The sequence below is a fragment of the Babylonia areolata genome, chromosome 33, assembly GCF_041734735.1.
Source record: "Babylonia areolata isolate BAREFJ2019XMU chromosome 33, ASM4173473v1, whole genome shotgun sequence".
In the NCBI taxonomy this organism is placed as follows: domain Eukaryota; kingdom Metazoa; phylum Mollusca; class Gastropoda; order Neogastropoda; family Buccinidae; genus Babylonia; species Babylonia areolata.
In genome coordinates, this window is record NC_134908.1 from 5109771 (window position 1) to 5127667 (window position 17897).

Here is a 17897-nt window from a genome sequence, read left to right on the forward strand (position 1 = left end):
ATGTTTTAACTTGACCAGATCAACTGTGTTGTGTTATGTTGTGTTGTGCTGATGTTTTAACTTGACAAGATCAACTGTGTTGTGTTATGTTGTGCTGATGTTTTAACTTGACCAGATCAACTGTGTTGTGTTGTGTTGTGTTGATGTTTTAACTTGACCAGATCAATTTTGTGTTGTGTTGTGTTGTGTTGTGTTGTGCTGATGTTTTAACTTGACAAGATCAATTGTGTTGTGTTGTGTTGTGTTGTGTTGATGTTTTAACTTGACAAGATCAATTGTGTTGTGTTGTGTTGTGTTGATGTTTTAACTTGACCAGATCAATTGTGTTGTGTTGTGTTGTGTTGATGTTTTAACTTGACCAGATCAATTGTGCTGTGTTGTATTGTGTTGTGTTGTGTTGTGTTGTGTTGTGTTGTGGTGTGTTGTGTTGTGGTGTGTTGTGTTGATGTTTCAACTTGACCAGATCAATTGTGTTGTGTTGTGTTGTGTTGATGTTTCAACTTGACCAGATCAATTGTGTTGTGTTGTGTTGTTGTTTATTGTGTTGTGTTGTGTTGTGTTGTGGTGTGGTGTGTTGTGCTGTGTTGTGTTGATGTTTTAACTTCACCAGATCAATTGTGTTGTGTTGTGTTGTGTTGTGTTGTGTTGTGGTGTGGTGTGGTGTTGTGTTGATGTTTTAACTTCACCAGATCAATTGTGTTGTGTTGTGTTGTGTTGTGTTGTGTTGTGTTGATGTTTTAACTGACCAAATCAATTGTGTTGTGTTGTGTTGTGTTGCTGTTTATTGTGTTGTGTTGTGTTGTGGTGTGTTGTGGTGTTGTTTATTGTGTGTAGCAACTGTGAGTGTTTCGTGTGTGCCCGTGCGTGTGCATGCATCGTTTTGTGTGCGCCTGATGTCTACTGCAATATGACAAGGATTTTTTTGTCCACTTGTTCAACAAATAAGATGCCATTTTCCACATCATTCACAACAACACAGAGCCAGTCCTCGCTATCTAAAACTCCTACGACGGGCGCAGCACGGTGGCGAAAGGTTGAAGCGTTGGACTTTCAGTTTGAAGGATCCGGATCTGATCCACCACCCCCACCCAAAGTATGGCTGCCAAAATTGCATGAAAAAAAAAAAAAGATACGTCTAAATCCCTGCCCCCCCCCCCCCCCCAAAAAAAGAAATCAATAAATAAGCTGAAGAGTTGCAGCCCACAAATACAAATATCAATGACAATAGAAACAAAATAAACAAACAAAACAAAACAAAACAAAACAAAAAAACAAACAAACAAAAAACAAACAAAAAAACCGGAAAACCACCCTGTGTGTGTGTGTGTGTGTGTGTGTGTGTGTGTGTGTGTGTGTGTGTGTGTGTGTGTGTGGGTGGGTGTGGGTGTGATCATTCCTGCAATTTGTTGCACTGTCATGGTGTATATAAGCATACATACGTGTGTTATTTTTCTTTTTCATGAGCAGATCTATGTTATTATGCACTATTGCATATGTATTGTTTCATGTGAGATGCTCAAATCCATTATATAAGGAGCTTGCACCATATAAGTACTATCTATCATTATCATTCTTTTATCACAAGTACTATCTATCATTATCATTCTATTATCACAAGTACTATCTATCATTATCATTCTTTTATCACAAGTACTATCTATCATTATCATTCTTTTATCACAAGTACTATCTATCATTATCATTCTTTTATCACAAGTACTATCTATCATTATCATTCTATTATCACAAGTTCTATCTATCATTATCATTCTATTATCACAAGTACTATCTATCATTATCATTCTATCATCACAAGTACTATCTATCATTATCATTCTATTATCACAAGTACGACCGATGATAAATCTTTATCATTCTATCATCAAATCAACCTGCTTAGACACGGCAGGTAACAACACACACCTGGTGATGACCTCATAGGATAGATGGCGCCGGTGCCAGACCCCAACTGGATGGCGTCACGCATCAGCGATCTCCTCTGTCGCACGATTCGATTCCGAGCCTCTGCAAAACAGAACAAGTAACGCCTTCAGGTGACCAAGAATGATTGTACTACAATACAATACAATACAATACAACACAATACACAAACTTTATTGTCTATACTTTGGTACAGAGATTTTCTTTTTGGCAGCAGCACATGTCCAACATAAGAAGAAAACAACAAACAAATAAAATGAATAGAAAATAAAAAGATAAATTAAATGGCACCAAATGGAAATAGCTTTATACAAATATACAGATTACTGAAATTTACGTGCCTCTCCATTTCAGTCAGCCAAACCGCATTGCACATCTACCCCCCCCCCCCCCACCCCCCCCACACACACACACCACGCACACATACACTCTCATCCCCTCTCTCTCTCTTCACAAGAAATGCAACTACAAAGATCTGTATTGTATTACTCTTTTTTGTCACAACAGATTGCTGTTGTGTGAAATTCGGGCTGCCCTCCCCAGGGAGAGCGCATCACTACACTAGGAGCGCCACCCTTTTTTTTTTTTTCCTTTTTTTTTTTTTTGAGTCAGCAATTTTATTTGTTTTCCTAACGAAGAGGATTGTTCAACAGTATTTTGCCAGGGACAACCCTTTTGTTGCCGTGGGTTCTTAACGTGCGATAAGTTCATGCTGCACAAGGGGGACCTTGGTTTATCGTCTCATCCGAATGACTAGCATCCAGACAACCACTCAAGGTCTAGTGGAGGGGGAGAAAATACAGGCGACTGAGGGATTCAATCAAGTGCACTCAGATTCTCTCACTTCCTAGGTGGACACGTTACCTCTAGGCCATCACTCCAAGTGATCACAACAGCTGCTGCTGGCAAGAGCCATTCTGTGAAGAATTCTGAAGACTTTTTTTTTCTTTTTCTAAACTTGCTTTTATTCAGTTCACAAGTACAAGGTGGTAAACTATCGCATACATTCGTCTTTTTTTTTCTTTTAAGAAAAAAAACAAAACAAACAAAAAAAACAACAAACACACAACCCCCGCACCCACCCCCCACCCCCCAAAAAAACAATAAAAAAAACAAACAACAACAAAAAAACAACAAAGAAAAAGAAAATGACGATAATACAACATATGAGGAGAAAGGTGTGCAATGCAAATGCATATATGTATGGGCAAAGACAGACAAAGAATGAAAATCATAAACAGAAAAAAAAAAAGGTTTAAACAGTTGGAGTATTTCATGAATGAGTGGAACTCGATTACACAAAATAGGCTAACATGCTAAAAGGAAATTTTCTATCTAAAATTACGTTTAAATAACATACTTACCGTCACCCAACTAGTGCAGACTCCGGCAGGGGTCTGACATTCCTGTCCTGTGCAAACTGCTATCCGCCTGTGCGGAGAAAACGAAAGCAACTACGGCCGATAACCTCCCGGAAGTAGGTAACCTCCCCTTTGTCCCGCTGGCTAGCGCCCTCTTTTGACGGCAACCATCATGACTCCGGTTCCTGTGCTCTTCATACGGCTAAGTTTTTTTTTCGTATTTTCTGCCTGTCTGTATAGCACTTCACTTTCAGTGAAGCCTTGAGGATATGTTATTGCAAAGATTTGGAAAAAAAAAAAAAAAAATCTTATTTTTCTTTTTTCTTTTCCTTCCTTTCCTCTCCCTTTCTTCCTATACACAAACACTCTGTAAGTGTATTCATATTATTAGTAGTGGTAGTAGGTTTTTTTTTGGTTTTTTTTATGTATTTATCTATTATTTATTCGCCTTTTTTTTATGTATTTATCTATTATTTATTCACCTTTTTTTTTTTTTTAATGTAGTTATCCATTATTTATTCACCTTTTTTTTATGTATTTATCTATTATTTATTCACCTTTTTTTTATGTATTTATCTATTATTTATTCACCTTTTTTTTCTTTTTCTTCTCAAGGCCTGACTAAGCGCGTTGGGTTACGCTGCTGGTCAGGCATCTGCTTGGCAGATGTGGTGTAGCGTATATGGATTTGTCCGAACGCAGTGACGCCTCCTTGAGCTACTGAAACTGAAACTGATCTGTAAGGACTGTGTAATAAAGTTATGCATTTGTATTTGTATTTCTTTTTATCACAACAGATTTCTCTGTGTGAAATTCGGGCTGCTCTCCCCAGGGAGAGCGCGTTGCTACACTACAGCACCACCCATTTTTTTTTGTATTTTTTCCTGCGTGCAGTTTTATTTGTTTTTCCCTATCGCAGTGGATTTTTTTTACAGAATTTTGCCAGGAACAACCCTTTTGTTGCCGTGGGTTCTTTTACGTGCGCTAAGTGCATGCTGCACACAGGACCTCGGTTTATCGTCTCATCCGAATTACTAGCGTCCAGACCACCACTCAAGGTCTAGTGGAGGGGGAGAAAATATCGGCAGCTGAGCCGTGATTCGAACCAGCGCGCTCAGATTCTCTCGCTTCCTAGGCGGATGCGTTACCTATAGGCCATCACTCCACCATCAACCATCAACCATCGCCAACATATACATGCACATACATATACACACATTTTGAAATATACATTAGCAACAAAGATTCTTTGTCAGGCAGCCGACTGGAAGTAAGCGATTGCTCCAAGAACACTGGTTTATATGGTATCCAAGAATTCTAAAGACTTTTCTCCCACACGGTTCCAGGCTGTATATTGCAGAACAGTTTCGTCCGACTTTTGACAGTCAGAATGCAACTCCTGTCCTGGGCTAGGATTTGATTATTGATAATAATTTCTACACTTTGTGGACATGAGAACGTTTCAGACTGACTTTTAACTCATTCTCCTCAAGGTATGAGTGAATTCTTACCAAGATTACTTCGCTTGTGGACGAGGCACGAGTATTCTCACACCAACACACTATTCTCACTTCATTCATTCTTGCTTGGTACAGTTGACATTCTAAACTGAACCGTTTACCAATTCTGGAAGCATGAAAACCAGAGCTTTGTTTGACTTATGATAAAATCAACAATTCTCCATTGATTTTCGTCGTTTTAATGAACCACCCTGGGGTTGTTGTTTTTTTTCTACAGTGGTCTCATGTAGTGCTGGTGCAGGGTGGTTGTAGCAGGAATGTAGCTGTGGGGTTTAGAATGAGTTAAAAGAAATTAGATTGTACTGTGATAACTATGCAGAAGACAGGACTGCTTGTGTTTTACCTTGACCTCTCCCGCTCAGGTCAGAGAGAAAAAAAAAAAAAAAAAAAAAACCACCAACATTCTGACACCCATCCCCTTACTCACTCTTCTTCTGCTGACGAAGAAATCGACGATGCCGATGACGATCCATCTTGGAAGCGGACGATGAAGACGAAGAAGAAGACAAATCCGGCAGCGCGTACTGGGAGGAGGAGGACCTCCGAAAACCTATGCGCCCATCTCTACACACACAGATACTGTGTCCCTGGTCCTTCTGAAGCAAGGCGCTGTTGCTATGGTAACTGCCCTCACGGTTGGCCAGGCGACACTTGTGCAGGCGCATGCGTCCTTTGGGGTCCAGTTGGCAGTAGAATTTCTGTGGGGGTAAAAAAAAAAAAAAAAAAAAAAAAAATACAAACAAAATGTCCCAAATATGTGTGTGTGTGTGTTTGTGTTTGTGTGTGTGTGAACTCAGAACTCATTTAATTGTCGTAAAACCATCATAGGAATTATGGACACTATAAACTAAACACAACAAGCAAACAAAAAGTATGTGTATGTGTGTGTGTGTGTGTGTGTGTGTTGTGTGTGTTGTGTGTGTGTGAGCGTGTGTGTTGTGTCGGTGTATGTTGTGTGTGTGTGTGTGCTTGCATGTGTGTATACGTGTGTGTGTGTGTGCATTTTCTTTTTTTTTATCTTAATGTCTTTTCACTGTCAAGTGATATTAGACGCGTGGAAATGTATTATGTGTATGCGTATGCAGGGGGGTTTGGGGTACAGGCTTGAGGTGAAAAAAGGAGGGGGTGGGATGACCGAAACAGGGAGGGAGATGTACAAAGTGCCAGACATTAAAAGGAAGGGCTGCAAAAGACTGTTCTGACCGAGTAAAGTGTAACTGTCTCAAACATTCCTGCAACAGGATAAAGCATGCTCATTATGTAATGAAAACATAATCACTTAAAGGTAGACACCATCTGGACTTTTGATTCAAACATTCACAAATCGGTGTGTGTGTGTGTGTGTGTGTGTGTGTGTGTGTGTAAACTGAAGCCTGAATGACACAGGAAACGAATATATATATGATAGTCAGTCATGTCCGACTATGACCATCAGAACAGCAGAGGAGGCAACTGTTGTTCCGACTATTTGGGCTAGAATTTGATTATAGTGAAGAGTGTCTTGCCCAAGTTACATCCCCACTCTACTCGGCCAAGAGGGTTTCAGGATGGTTGGATGGTTCCCAAAGGCCAACTAGCCCACACGGCTGCAGCACTAAGAGCCAGTGCAATTTTGCCTCCTAGTTTGAGAGTCATAGTCCTTCACAAAAGACTAAGCTGTAAATAGTTTCCCATTGACTGGAGAAACCATTGATAATACAGCTCTCACTTTGCTGTTGGCCCAAATGTATACTTATGTCAATCTGTGGAAACGAATAAAAAGCGCCTAAAAGACCTCAGTTAGCTCAACCTGAGTAGACAGCTGCCACGACAGCTGCCAACAGAACGGCATGGCGAGCTATGACATCTTCCTCATGTCCCCCCAACGACCCCAGCGGTCGAGGGAATGAGTGAGTGAGAAGTAGACAGCCCACTGTAGCAAACGACTCCATTCTTGGTTGTTGTTTTTTTTGTTTTGTTTTTTTGTACAGCATTTACAGCTTGGTCACTGACCGAGTACAGATGCCATAGCCAACAGCTTTTTTCCCCAAAGCAGTCAATGACCTGTCTCTCAAACAAATCCAGTACGACTAAAGAGAAGCGTGCAATCAACAACCATTTACCTGAAGATCTAGTCGTCTGCCCCGTCCATATGAAACGTGTAATGTGCGGCTTATGTTCGAGTGTGTGTGTGTGTGTGTGTGTGTGTGTGTGTGTGTGTCTGTGCGCTTGTGTATGTGCGTTTCGAGTGTGCATGCGCAAGTTTTTATACTGATATGCGTATGAATGTGTCCAAAATTTTACTGTGGCTGTGTTTGTACATCATTTTCCATTTATGTTTGTTATGTAATTGAAATAACAAATAAGCATAATGATAATACAAAATAAAATGAATAAATAAATGAAAATAAATAATAAATGAAAAAAAAACTAAAAGAAGAGAAAAAAAAGAATAACAACAATAAAAATACTACCACTACTACAACTACTACTAATGATAAAAATATAAATAAACAAACCAATAAATCAATTAATCAATTCATTCATTCATTCATTCAACACACCTCAATCCCCTCACACCACCCAACCACACACACACACACACACACATAAATGCACACACACACACACACACACCTGATTGGGTTTACAGGGAAGCTGAAATACCTTGCGTGGCTTGGTGCATTGACACAGGATCTTCTGCTGCTTGAGTCTCTCTCTCTCGCTGTCTCACTCTCTGTCTCTCTCTGTCGGTCTCTCTCCCCCCCTCTCTCTCCCTCTCTATGTCTCTATCTCTCTTTCCCTCTCTCTCACCTGGTTGGGTTTACAGGGCAGCTGGAAAGCTTTGCGTGGCTTGGAGCACTGACGTAGGATCTTCTGCTGCTTAGGTCTCTCTCTCTCCCTATGTCTCTCTCTGTGTCTCTCTATGTCTGTCTCTCTCTCTCCTCCCCCCACCCCCACCCCCCTCGCCACTCTCTCCCTCTCTCTCACCTGGCTGGGTTTACAGGGCAGCTGGAAAGCTTTGCGTGGCTTGGAGCACTGACGGAGGATCTTCTGCTGCTTGGGTGTCTCTCTCTCCACACCTCCCTCTCTATGTATCTGTCTGTCTGTCTCCCCCCTCTCTCTCTTACCCCCCCTCGCCCCCCACCCCCATCCCCTCTCTCTCTCCCTCCCTCTCTCCCACCTGGTTGGGTTTACAGGGAAGCTGGAATGCCTTACGTGGCTTACAGCACTGAGGCAGGATCTTCTGCTGCTTGGGTCTCTCTCTCTCCCTCTTTCTCTCCCTCTCCATGACTCTCTCTCTATGTCTGTCTGTCTCTCTCTCCTCCCCTCACTCTTACCCCCCTCACCCCTCTCTCTCTCCCTCTCTCTCACCTGGCTGGGTTTACAGGGCAGCTGGAAAGCTTTGCGTGGCTTGGAGCACTGACGGAGGATCTTCTGCTGCTTGGGTCTCAGGTAGAGGTGCAGGTTCTTCTGGTTCTGCTGCATCAGCAGAGTCTTCTCCTCCTTCATGCGCAGCTTCCACATCCGCTTTGATACCTTCCTGTTTCACACCACACACATCACATCACCACATCCTGATACGTTCCTGTTTCACACCACACCACATCACTACCACATCCTCTGGTACCACATCCTCTTTGATACCTTCCTGTTTCACACCACACACATCACACATCCTCTGATACCTTCCTGTTTCACACCACATCACATCACACCACATCCTCTGATACCTTCCTGTTTCACACCACACCACATCACAACACCACATCCTCTTTGATACCTTCCTGTTTCACACCACCACATCCTCTGATACCACATCCTCTTTGATACCTTCCTGTTTCACACCACACCACATCACTACCACATCCTCTTTGATACCTTCCTGTTTCGCACCACACACATCACACCACATCCTCTTTGATACCTTCCTGTTTCGCACCACACACATCACACCACATCCTCTTTGATACCTTCCTGTTTCACACCACATCACACCACATCCTCTGATACCTTCCTGTTTCACACCACACACATCACACCACCACATCCTCTTTGATACCTTCCTGTTTCACACCACACCACATCACACCACCACACCCTCTGATACCTTCCTGTTTCACACCACACACATCACACCACCACATCCTCTTTGATACCTTCCTGTTTCACATCACACCACATCACTACCACATCCTCTGATACCTTCCTGTTTCACACCACACACATCACACCACCACATCCTCTGATACCTTCCTGTTTCACACCACACCACATCACTACCACATCCTCTGATACCTTCCTGTTTCACACCACATCCTCTCTGATACCTTCCTGTTTCACACCACACACATCACACCACCACATCCTCTTTGATACCTTCCTGTTTCACACCACACCACATCACACCACCACAAAGACGCAGACACAAAGAGACACAGACACAGACACAGACACACACTCATCCTACCCCCTCTCCAGCAGAATGCTGTCCCTCCAAGGCCTAACGGTCCTGATGAAGGAATTCTCGTCCACCCTGCACAGTCATGACACGCATCAATAATTCAGCACATCAAGTCAACCCATTTCAACACACACAATCAATCCAAACCAACAACATCGAATCAATCCAAATCAACACATCATGTATCAAATACATCCAAATCAACACATAACCGCGTAAAAGGCTTTTTTTCTCAAATTTTCTTGGCCCGGTCAGAGGTGACGATGCTTACACAACAGTTTCAGCTTCAGTTTCAGTAGCTCAAGGAGGCATCACTGCGTTCGGACAAATCCATATACGCTACACCACATCTGCCAAGCAGATGCCTGACCAGCAGCGTAACCCCACGCGCTTAGTCAGGCCTTGAGAAAAAAGCAAAGCAAGGCAAGGCAAAGCAACGCGAGACTAAGCATGGTATAGCATGGCACGGCAAAGTAAAGCAAAGCAAGGCGATGCAAGGCAAAGCGACGTGAGGCAAGGCATGACACGGAAAGGCAAAGCATGAGAAGATATGACAGGGCCGGGAAGGGCATGGCAGGGCATGGCAAGGCAAGGCCTTAAGGTGTGGCAAAGCAAGGCATGGAATGGCAAGGTGAGGCAAAGCAAAGCAAGACAAGGCAAGGTAACGTAAGCAAATCAAGGCAAGGCAATGGCATCGCAATGTCACACACACACACACACACACACACACGCACACAACAAACATGGCAGACTAGCAAACGTACTCCCTGCGTGAGGCTGTCGAACTTGTGACAGAAGAAGGATCAGACATTGAACGTGACCTCCTAGACACTGGTGACGAATTCTCTGATGATTTATCTGATGATGATGGCCCTCACACTGAAAGTCCAACACTTTAACTCTCTCCATACGAACGGCGAAAGAGACGACGTTAACAGCGTTTCATCCCAATTACCATCACCAAAATATTGCAAGCGGAACGCTCTTATACTGAAGAGGTGAATGCTGACAAAGAATACCACAGTTCTGACGACGGAAGCTAAAGGTGGGGTCATTCAGACACCCACTAGACATCCAAGGGGTCTGTGTAGAGGAGAAGAGAGGACTGGCCATACTGAGTGAGTTAACCACTCGGCTATAGCGCCCTTCTTCTTCTTCTTCTGCGTTCGTGGGCTGCAACTCCCACGTTCACTCGTATGCACACGAGTGGGCTTTTACGTGTATGACTTTTTACCCAGCCATGTAGGCAGCCATACTCCGTTTTCGGGGGTGTGCATGCTGGGTTTGTTCTTGTTTCCATAACCCACCGAACGCCGACATGAATTACAGGATCTTTAACATGCGTATTTGATCTTCTGCTTGCATATACACACGAAGGGGGTTCAGGCACTAGCAGGTCTGCACATATGTTGACCTGGGAGATCGTAAAAATCTCCACCTTTCACCCACCAGGCGCCGTCACCGTGATTCGAACCGGGGACCCTCAGATTGACAGTCCAACGCTTTAACCCCTCGGCTATTGCGCCCGTCGGCTACAGCGCCCAACATTCAACAGTTCACAAACCTCCACTCACCCATGCACTTTGCTGGTCATCTTCAGCAGGGGCAGCAGAGACTGACCGTCCATGTGGGGAGGGATGGGTACCCCCGCCATGTCCAGAATCGTCACCGCCAAGTCCACGTTCGCTGCCACGTTCCGGATCCTGCAGGCACATTTTTTTTTTTTTTTTTTAATTATTATTGTTGTTATTGACCAGTCCGCCATGGCGAAGTGGTTAGCGTCGCGGACTGACGGCTGGGAGGAAGCGGGTTCGAATCCCAGCGGAGGTGGGTTTTTCGGCCCTTGGCCGGCTCCTACCCAGAGTTGAGTGTGCTGTGGGCTTAAATGGGGAGACTGGGACCACACAGTCGAGTGTCATCCACTTCAAGGGTGCGTCTTTGGGTGTGTTGCTCTATTACCTGACCAACACTGCAAGTGTCTTTATCTCTCAGGCCTGGTTAATGCCGGGATATTATTATGACAGGAAGCGTAGAGTACAGCCTTGTCAAGCAGTCCCAAACCAAAATGGACCTCCATAGCGTTATCGTTATCGTCATCCTCCTCTTCCTTCATCATCATCAATATAAACAAAACAGCTTCAAAGTCTGTGGCCTTTCATGCCCTGCCCTCATGGTGACCTCAGTTTCGATACCCCTCCACTTCCATGCTTGGCGTGAGTCCTGTCAATGTCGTCAGTGTCGGCAGATTTGTGGGGGGCTGTTGTTTGAGGGACGTGGTGGCGGTCTCCACTCTGGGAGGGACGCTCACTCAGTCTGGCTCCGCGACTAAGCCATAATTGTCGTTAGTAGGAGGCTTAGTAGGTGGTGTCCTAAGTACGTTAAATCAGAACAGGCACCACTGAACACCACCGAAGTGACTCAGCAGCAGTGCAGGGTCTCCTCTGGTGTGTGGTTTCCTGGCGACCTAACATCGATGGCTCCCTGTGGACTGCCGACGCTGGAACTGCGACGGACGAACCCGGCGTGGCCTGTGTATGGGGGAATCTAAATGAGCGGCGTGGGAGTAATGCCACTGAAACTGTGTAGATGATCAGTGGAGCAGCAAAAAAAAAAAAAAAAAAAAATTATTGTTGTTATTGGGGGGGGGGGGGGGGGTTGCCGTTTATTGTTTTTTTTTTGTCGGGTTTTTTTTTGTTTTTGTTTTGTTTTTTTTGTTTGCTGTCCAGTCATCTGCACCATTTCAGCGGCTTCACTCCCAAGCCACTCATTCCGAGTCCTCCATACACGACCACACCCGGGTTCGTCTGTCGCAGTCCCAGTGTCGGCAGTCCACGGGGAACCATCGATGTTAGGTCACACACCAGAGGAGACCCTGCACTGCTGCAGAGTCACTTCAGTGGTGTGCCTGTTCTGATTTAACGTACTTAGGACACCACCTACCTACAAAGCCCCCTACTAACGACAATAATGGCTTTGTCACGGAGCCAGACTGAGTGAGCGTCTCCACCAGAGTGGAGACCGCCACCATCTCCCTCCAACAACAGCCCCCCATGCATCTGCCAACACTGAAGACATTGACATGACGTTTATATGTATCTGACTGTGCTTTCATATCTGTGAAACTGCATGTTTGGTGCATATCTGTTATGCATGTGTGGGTGTATGTGTCAATGTGTGTCTTCATGTTTTACATTTATTTGCTTATTTATCATCATTGTTGTTTTTTGGGGGTTTTTTAATTATCATTACTACTACCTTTTTTTTTAATATCATAATTATTATTTATTTATTTATTTATTTATTTATTTATGTAAGCTTATCTATTATTTATTCACCTTTTTTTTTTTCTTTCTCAAGCCTGACCTAAGCGCGTTGGGTTACGCTGCTGGTCAGGCATCTGCTTGGCAGATGTGGTGTAGCGTATATGGATTTGTCCGAACGCAGTGACGCCTCCTTGAGCTACTGAAACTGAAACTGAAACTGACAGGACTCACCCTAAGCACAGAAGTGGTGGGGTATCTGATCTGAGGTTACCATGAGAGCAGGACATTCTCCTTCGTCTTCATTTGTGGGCTGCGACTCCATTCATTTGTACACACACGAGTGAGCTTCTACGTGTAAGGAAATTTTTTCACTAAAATTACGTTTAAATAACATACTTACCGTGACCCAACAAGTGCAGACTCCGGCAGGGGTCTGACATTCCTGCCTGTGCAAACTACTATCCGCCAATGCGGAGAAAACGGAACTACGGCCGATAACCTCCCAGAAGTAGGTAACCTCCCCTTTGTCCCGCTGGTTAGCGCCCTCTTTTTCCGGCAGCCATTATGACTCCTGTTCCTGTGCTATCCATACGGCTAAGTTTTTTCGCATTAAAATCACGTTTATCTAACATACTTACCGTGACCCACTAGTGCAGACTCCGGCAGGGAGTCCGATTCCTGTCCTGTGCAAACTACTACCCGCCTATGCGGAGAAAACGAAAGTACCTACGGGCGATAACCTCCTGGAAGTAGGTTACCTCAACCTCTGTATCCCTGTCTAGCTTCCTCTTTTGGATATGACCGTTTTTACCTCCCTCCCCGTCCACACACACACACCCTACCCCCTACCCTCCCCCTCCACCCACATCCCCTCCCCCCCCTCCCCCCCAACACACACACTAACCTTGAACCAGGCTTGATCCCAGGCCCCTTAATGATGAGGGGGACGCGAGTGTCAAAGTCGAAGGCCATGGACTTGCCCTTGATCAGCCCAAACTGGCCCAGGTGGTAGCCATGGTCAGAGGTGTACAGTATGTATGTGTTGTCCAGTTCCCCCAGCATCGACAGCTCTCGGTACACCTGAAAGCAAAAAACGGCACTGAAACTTTTTTACCTTTACCCAGGACAGGACAGTATCTATCTCTTTATCTCTCTCTATCCCTCTGTGTGTGTGTGTGTATGTGTGTGTGTGTGTGTGTGTGTGTGTGTGTGTGTGTGTGTGTGTGTGTGTGTGTGTATATATATATATATAGACACACACATATACATATATTCTCTTCTTTTCTCTCTTATACACACACACACACACACACATACACACACAAAAAACCATCAACAACAAAAAAACACCACAAATACGTATAAACACACACACTCACACACATACACAAACACCCACCACCACCACCATCATTCCCCCCACACACACCCCTTCCCTGCCCATTCCCCACCAACACACACACACACACATCCGCCTCAGCACCCCCACCACACACACACAACACCACAACAATTCCAACCCCCCTCCGTACCATTACCACACACACACACACACACACACACACACACAATCATACACACAAAGACACACACACACAATCATACGCACAAGACACACACACACACAATCAATCACACACACACACACACAAACACACACGCACACACACACAAACACACACCACACACACACAATCACACACACATACACAATCTCACACACACACACACACACAATCACACACACTCACAATCACACACACAATCACACACACACACACCTTTTCAATCAGGTCATCCACAGACTGCAGAGTCTGCAGACGTCGACGCTGCAAAAGGTCGGTGAAGATTTTGAACTGCGGGGTCATGGGCTGCGTGTGCTGAAGCAACCACTGCTTGTCAAAGTTCGGGGCCAGATTCCAGGTGGCAGTTCTGAAAGAACAATCAAGAAAATAAATAAATAAATATATACACTAAGGATTGGGTGTGTGTGTGTGTGTGTGTGTGTGTGTGTGTGTGTGTGTGTGTGAGAGAGAGAGACAGAGAGGGAGAGGGGTGGGGAGGGAGAGAGAGAGAGAGAGAGAGAAAGAGGCAGAGAGAGAGAGAAAGGGGGGGAGATAGGGAGAGAGAGGGAGAGAGAGAGAGGGAGAGGAGAGAGAGGGAGAGAGTGAGAGAGAGCGGGAGAGAGGGAGAGGGAGAGAGAGAGGGGGGGGAAGTGGAGAGAGAGAGAGTGACCAGAGCTGTTGACAAACATGGTGACTTACCTGTTGACAAACATTCACACCTGCAGCACTTACCTGCGACCAGAGCTGTTGACAAACATTATGACTTACCTGTTGACAAACACTGACACCTGCAATCCTAACCTGTGATCATCGTTTTTGACAAACATTATGACTTACCTGTTGACAAACATTCACACCTGCAAATCCTAACCTGTGATCATAGTTTTTGACAAACATTATGACCTACCTGTCAACAAACATTCACACCTGCAGCGCCTACCTGTGATCGGAGTTGTTGACAAACATGTGCTGATACTGGGGAGCGGCGTCTTCAGGTCCGTGTGGCGCCGGAACGCTCAGCACCATCATCACCGGTCTGTACACCACACAGTACACTGTAGTGTGAGAGATGGGTGGGGAGAGAGGGAAAGGGGGGAGGGTGTGGAGAGAGGGAAAGGGGGGGAGGGGTGGGGAGAGAGGGAAAGGGGGGAGGGTGTGGAGAGAGGGAAAGGGGGGAGGGTGGGGAGAGAGGGAAAGGGGGGAGGGTGGGGAGAGAGGAAAAGGGGGGGAGGGTGGGGAGAGAGTGAAAGGGGGGAGGGGAGGGTGGGGAGAGGGAAAGGGGGGAGGGTGGGGAGAGAGGGAAAGGGGGGAGGGGAGGGTGGGGAGAGGGAAAGGGGGGAGGGGAGGGTGGGGAGAGAGGGAAAGGGATGAGGGTGGGGAGAGAGGGAAAGGGGGGGGGTGTGGAGAGAGGGAAAGGGGGGAGGGGTGGGGAGAGAGGGAAAGGGGGGGGGGTGGGGGAAGAAAACTCAGAACTCGGAAATGTTTTATTCTAGAAGGCCCTTCTAATCCACTTACATTGCCAAACACACACACATACATAGACACACACACACGCACGCGCGCACACATGCACACACATGCACGCACGCATGCACACACGCACACATGCATGCACGCACGCACGTACGCACACACACACACACACATGCACGCACATGCACACACACACACACACACACAAAAGCATGAAAGAGACTGAGAGATAAGGAGAGAGAGAGAGAGAAGGAGAGAGAGACAGAGATCTCTGAGACAGACACAGAGAGAGACAGACACAGAGAGAGAGAGACACACAGACAGACAGAGAGACAGAGAGAGACAGAGACAGAGAGAGAGAGAGAGAGAGAGAGAGACACTGACACTGACACAGGTTTAATTGTGAAGGCCACCGGCCCTTGAGAGAGAGAGAGAGACAGAGAAAGAGAGCTCGATTTTGTAAAACCAGGTTTGCTAACACAAGAATTGAAAAATCAAAAAGGTAAATGCCTTCCATAGTATTAGTAGGCAAATCAGCATAAGTATGTGAGGGTGGGAGAGAGAGAGGGAGAGACACTGACATATACGTATGTCAGTGTCAGCATGTGAGAGAGAGAGGGAGAGGGGGGGGGGGGGGCAGAGAGGGAGAGAGAAACAGACAGACAGACAGAAAGAGACAGTGAAAGAGAGAGGGGAGAGAGGGGGACACACACACAGAGAGAGAGAGACAGTGAGAGAGAGGGGGGAGAAAGCGGGAGAGAAAGAAAGAGACAGTGAGAGAGAGAGTGAGAAAGAGAGGGGAGAGAGAGAGGGGGAGAGAGAAAGAGACAGTGAGAGAGAGAGAGTGGAGAAAGAGGGAGAGAGAGAAAGAGACAGTGAGAGAAAGAGGGGAGAGAGAGGGAGAGAGAGAAAGAGACAGAGAGAGAGAGAGAGGGGAGAAAGAGGGAGAGAGAGAAAGAGACAGAGAGAGAGGGGAGAGAGAGAGGGAGAGAGAGTCAGACAGAAAGACAGACAGAGAGAAAGAAAGAGACAGTGAAAGAGAGAGGGGAGAGAGGGGGACACACACACAGAGAGAGAGAGAGAGAGAGAGAGACAGTAAGGGAGAGAGGGGAGAGAGAGGGAGAGACAGAGTGAGAGAGAGAGAAAAAAAGCGACAGAGTGAGAGAGAGAGAGACAGAGAGTGAGTGTGTGGTGCCAGAACACTGAGCACCATCATCACCGGTCTGTACACAACACAACATCATGTACTGCAGTGTGAGAGAAAAGAGAGTGAGACAGTGAGAGACAGACAGACAGACAGAGACAGTGACAGACTGACAGACAGAAAGAGAGAGACAGAGAGCGGGGTAGAGGGAAGGGGGCAGAGAGATACACTAATACACACACACACACACACACACACACACACACACACACACAAAGTGAGACAGAGACAGACAGAGCAATGAAACTGTAGACCACACACACACACACACACACACACACACACACACCACATTCCCCTCACTCCTCAGGCACCCCCCCCCCCTGTCCTAGTCTCCCAACCCCCAAACCCAACCCCACCCCCCCACACCTCCCCCCCCATACCTAGCCATGGATTACCAAGCCGTTAGCCACGCCACCCCCACCACCCTCCGTTCCACCCTACCTCTCCCACCCCATCAGACACCTCTGCAGAAGAAGAACCAAGGTTCAAATCCCCCTCCTACCCCCCAACCCCCACCACCCCTCCCCACAAAATCCTCCGAACCCCCCCCCCCCGCCACACACCACTGTCAGTGCTTGACAGTTCAAAAACGCGAAGGGTGGAGATTTCTATGCCTCCATCCCCTGCCACTACCACCACCCCCTCATACCCCAACAACCCCCCCCCCCCCCCCCCACACACACACACACAGAAACAAAGAGAGACAGAAACAGAGACAGAGAGGTAGAAACAGACAGAGCGATGAAACTGTAGACCACACACACACACACCACATTCCCCTCCCCCTCTCAGGCCCCCTATCCTAGTCTCCCAACCTCAACACCCCCCCCCCCCACACACACACACACCTAGGCATGGATTACCAAGCCGTTAGCCACGCCACCCCCACCACCCTCCCTTCCACCCTACCTCTCCCACCTCCCACCCAATCAGACACCTCCGCAGAAGAAGAACCAAGGTTCAAATCCCCTCCTACCCCCCACCCCTCCCCACACACACACACTCCTGTCAGTGCTTGACAGTTCAAAAAGCGAAGGGTGGAGATTTCTACGCCTCCATCCCCTGCCACTAACCACCACCCCCTCATACCAGGTGGGGGGGGGGGTTGGGAGACTAGGACAGG

At 46.3% G+C, this 17897-nt stretch overlaps 1 protein-coding gene across 1 annotated transcript in view; it reads right to left on the reverse strand.

Annotated features, from left to right (window-relative positions):
* LOC143276936 (extracellular sulfatase Sulf-1-like) overlaps positions 1–17897 on the reverse strand; it is a 55150-nt gene that overhangs the window by 9056 nt on the left and 28197 nt on the right. The window contains exons 5-12 of the mRNA XM_076581606.1: positions 15035–15130; positions 14311–14461; positions 13434–13609; positions 10841–10969; positions 9273–9338; positions 8177–8345; positions 5250–5520; positions 1924–2025 (exon numbers count right to left, since the gene is read on the reverse strand). Coding sequence (XP_076437721.1) covers positions 1924–2025; positions 5250–5520; positions 8177–8345; positions 9273–9338; positions 10841–10969; positions 13434–13609; positions 14311–14461; positions 15035–15130 — 1160 coding nt within the window. The remainder of the gene's footprint in view (positions 1–1923; positions 2026–5249; positions 5521–8176; positions 8346–9272; positions 9339–10840; positions 10970–13433; positions 13610–14310; positions 14462–15034; positions 15131–17897) is intronic.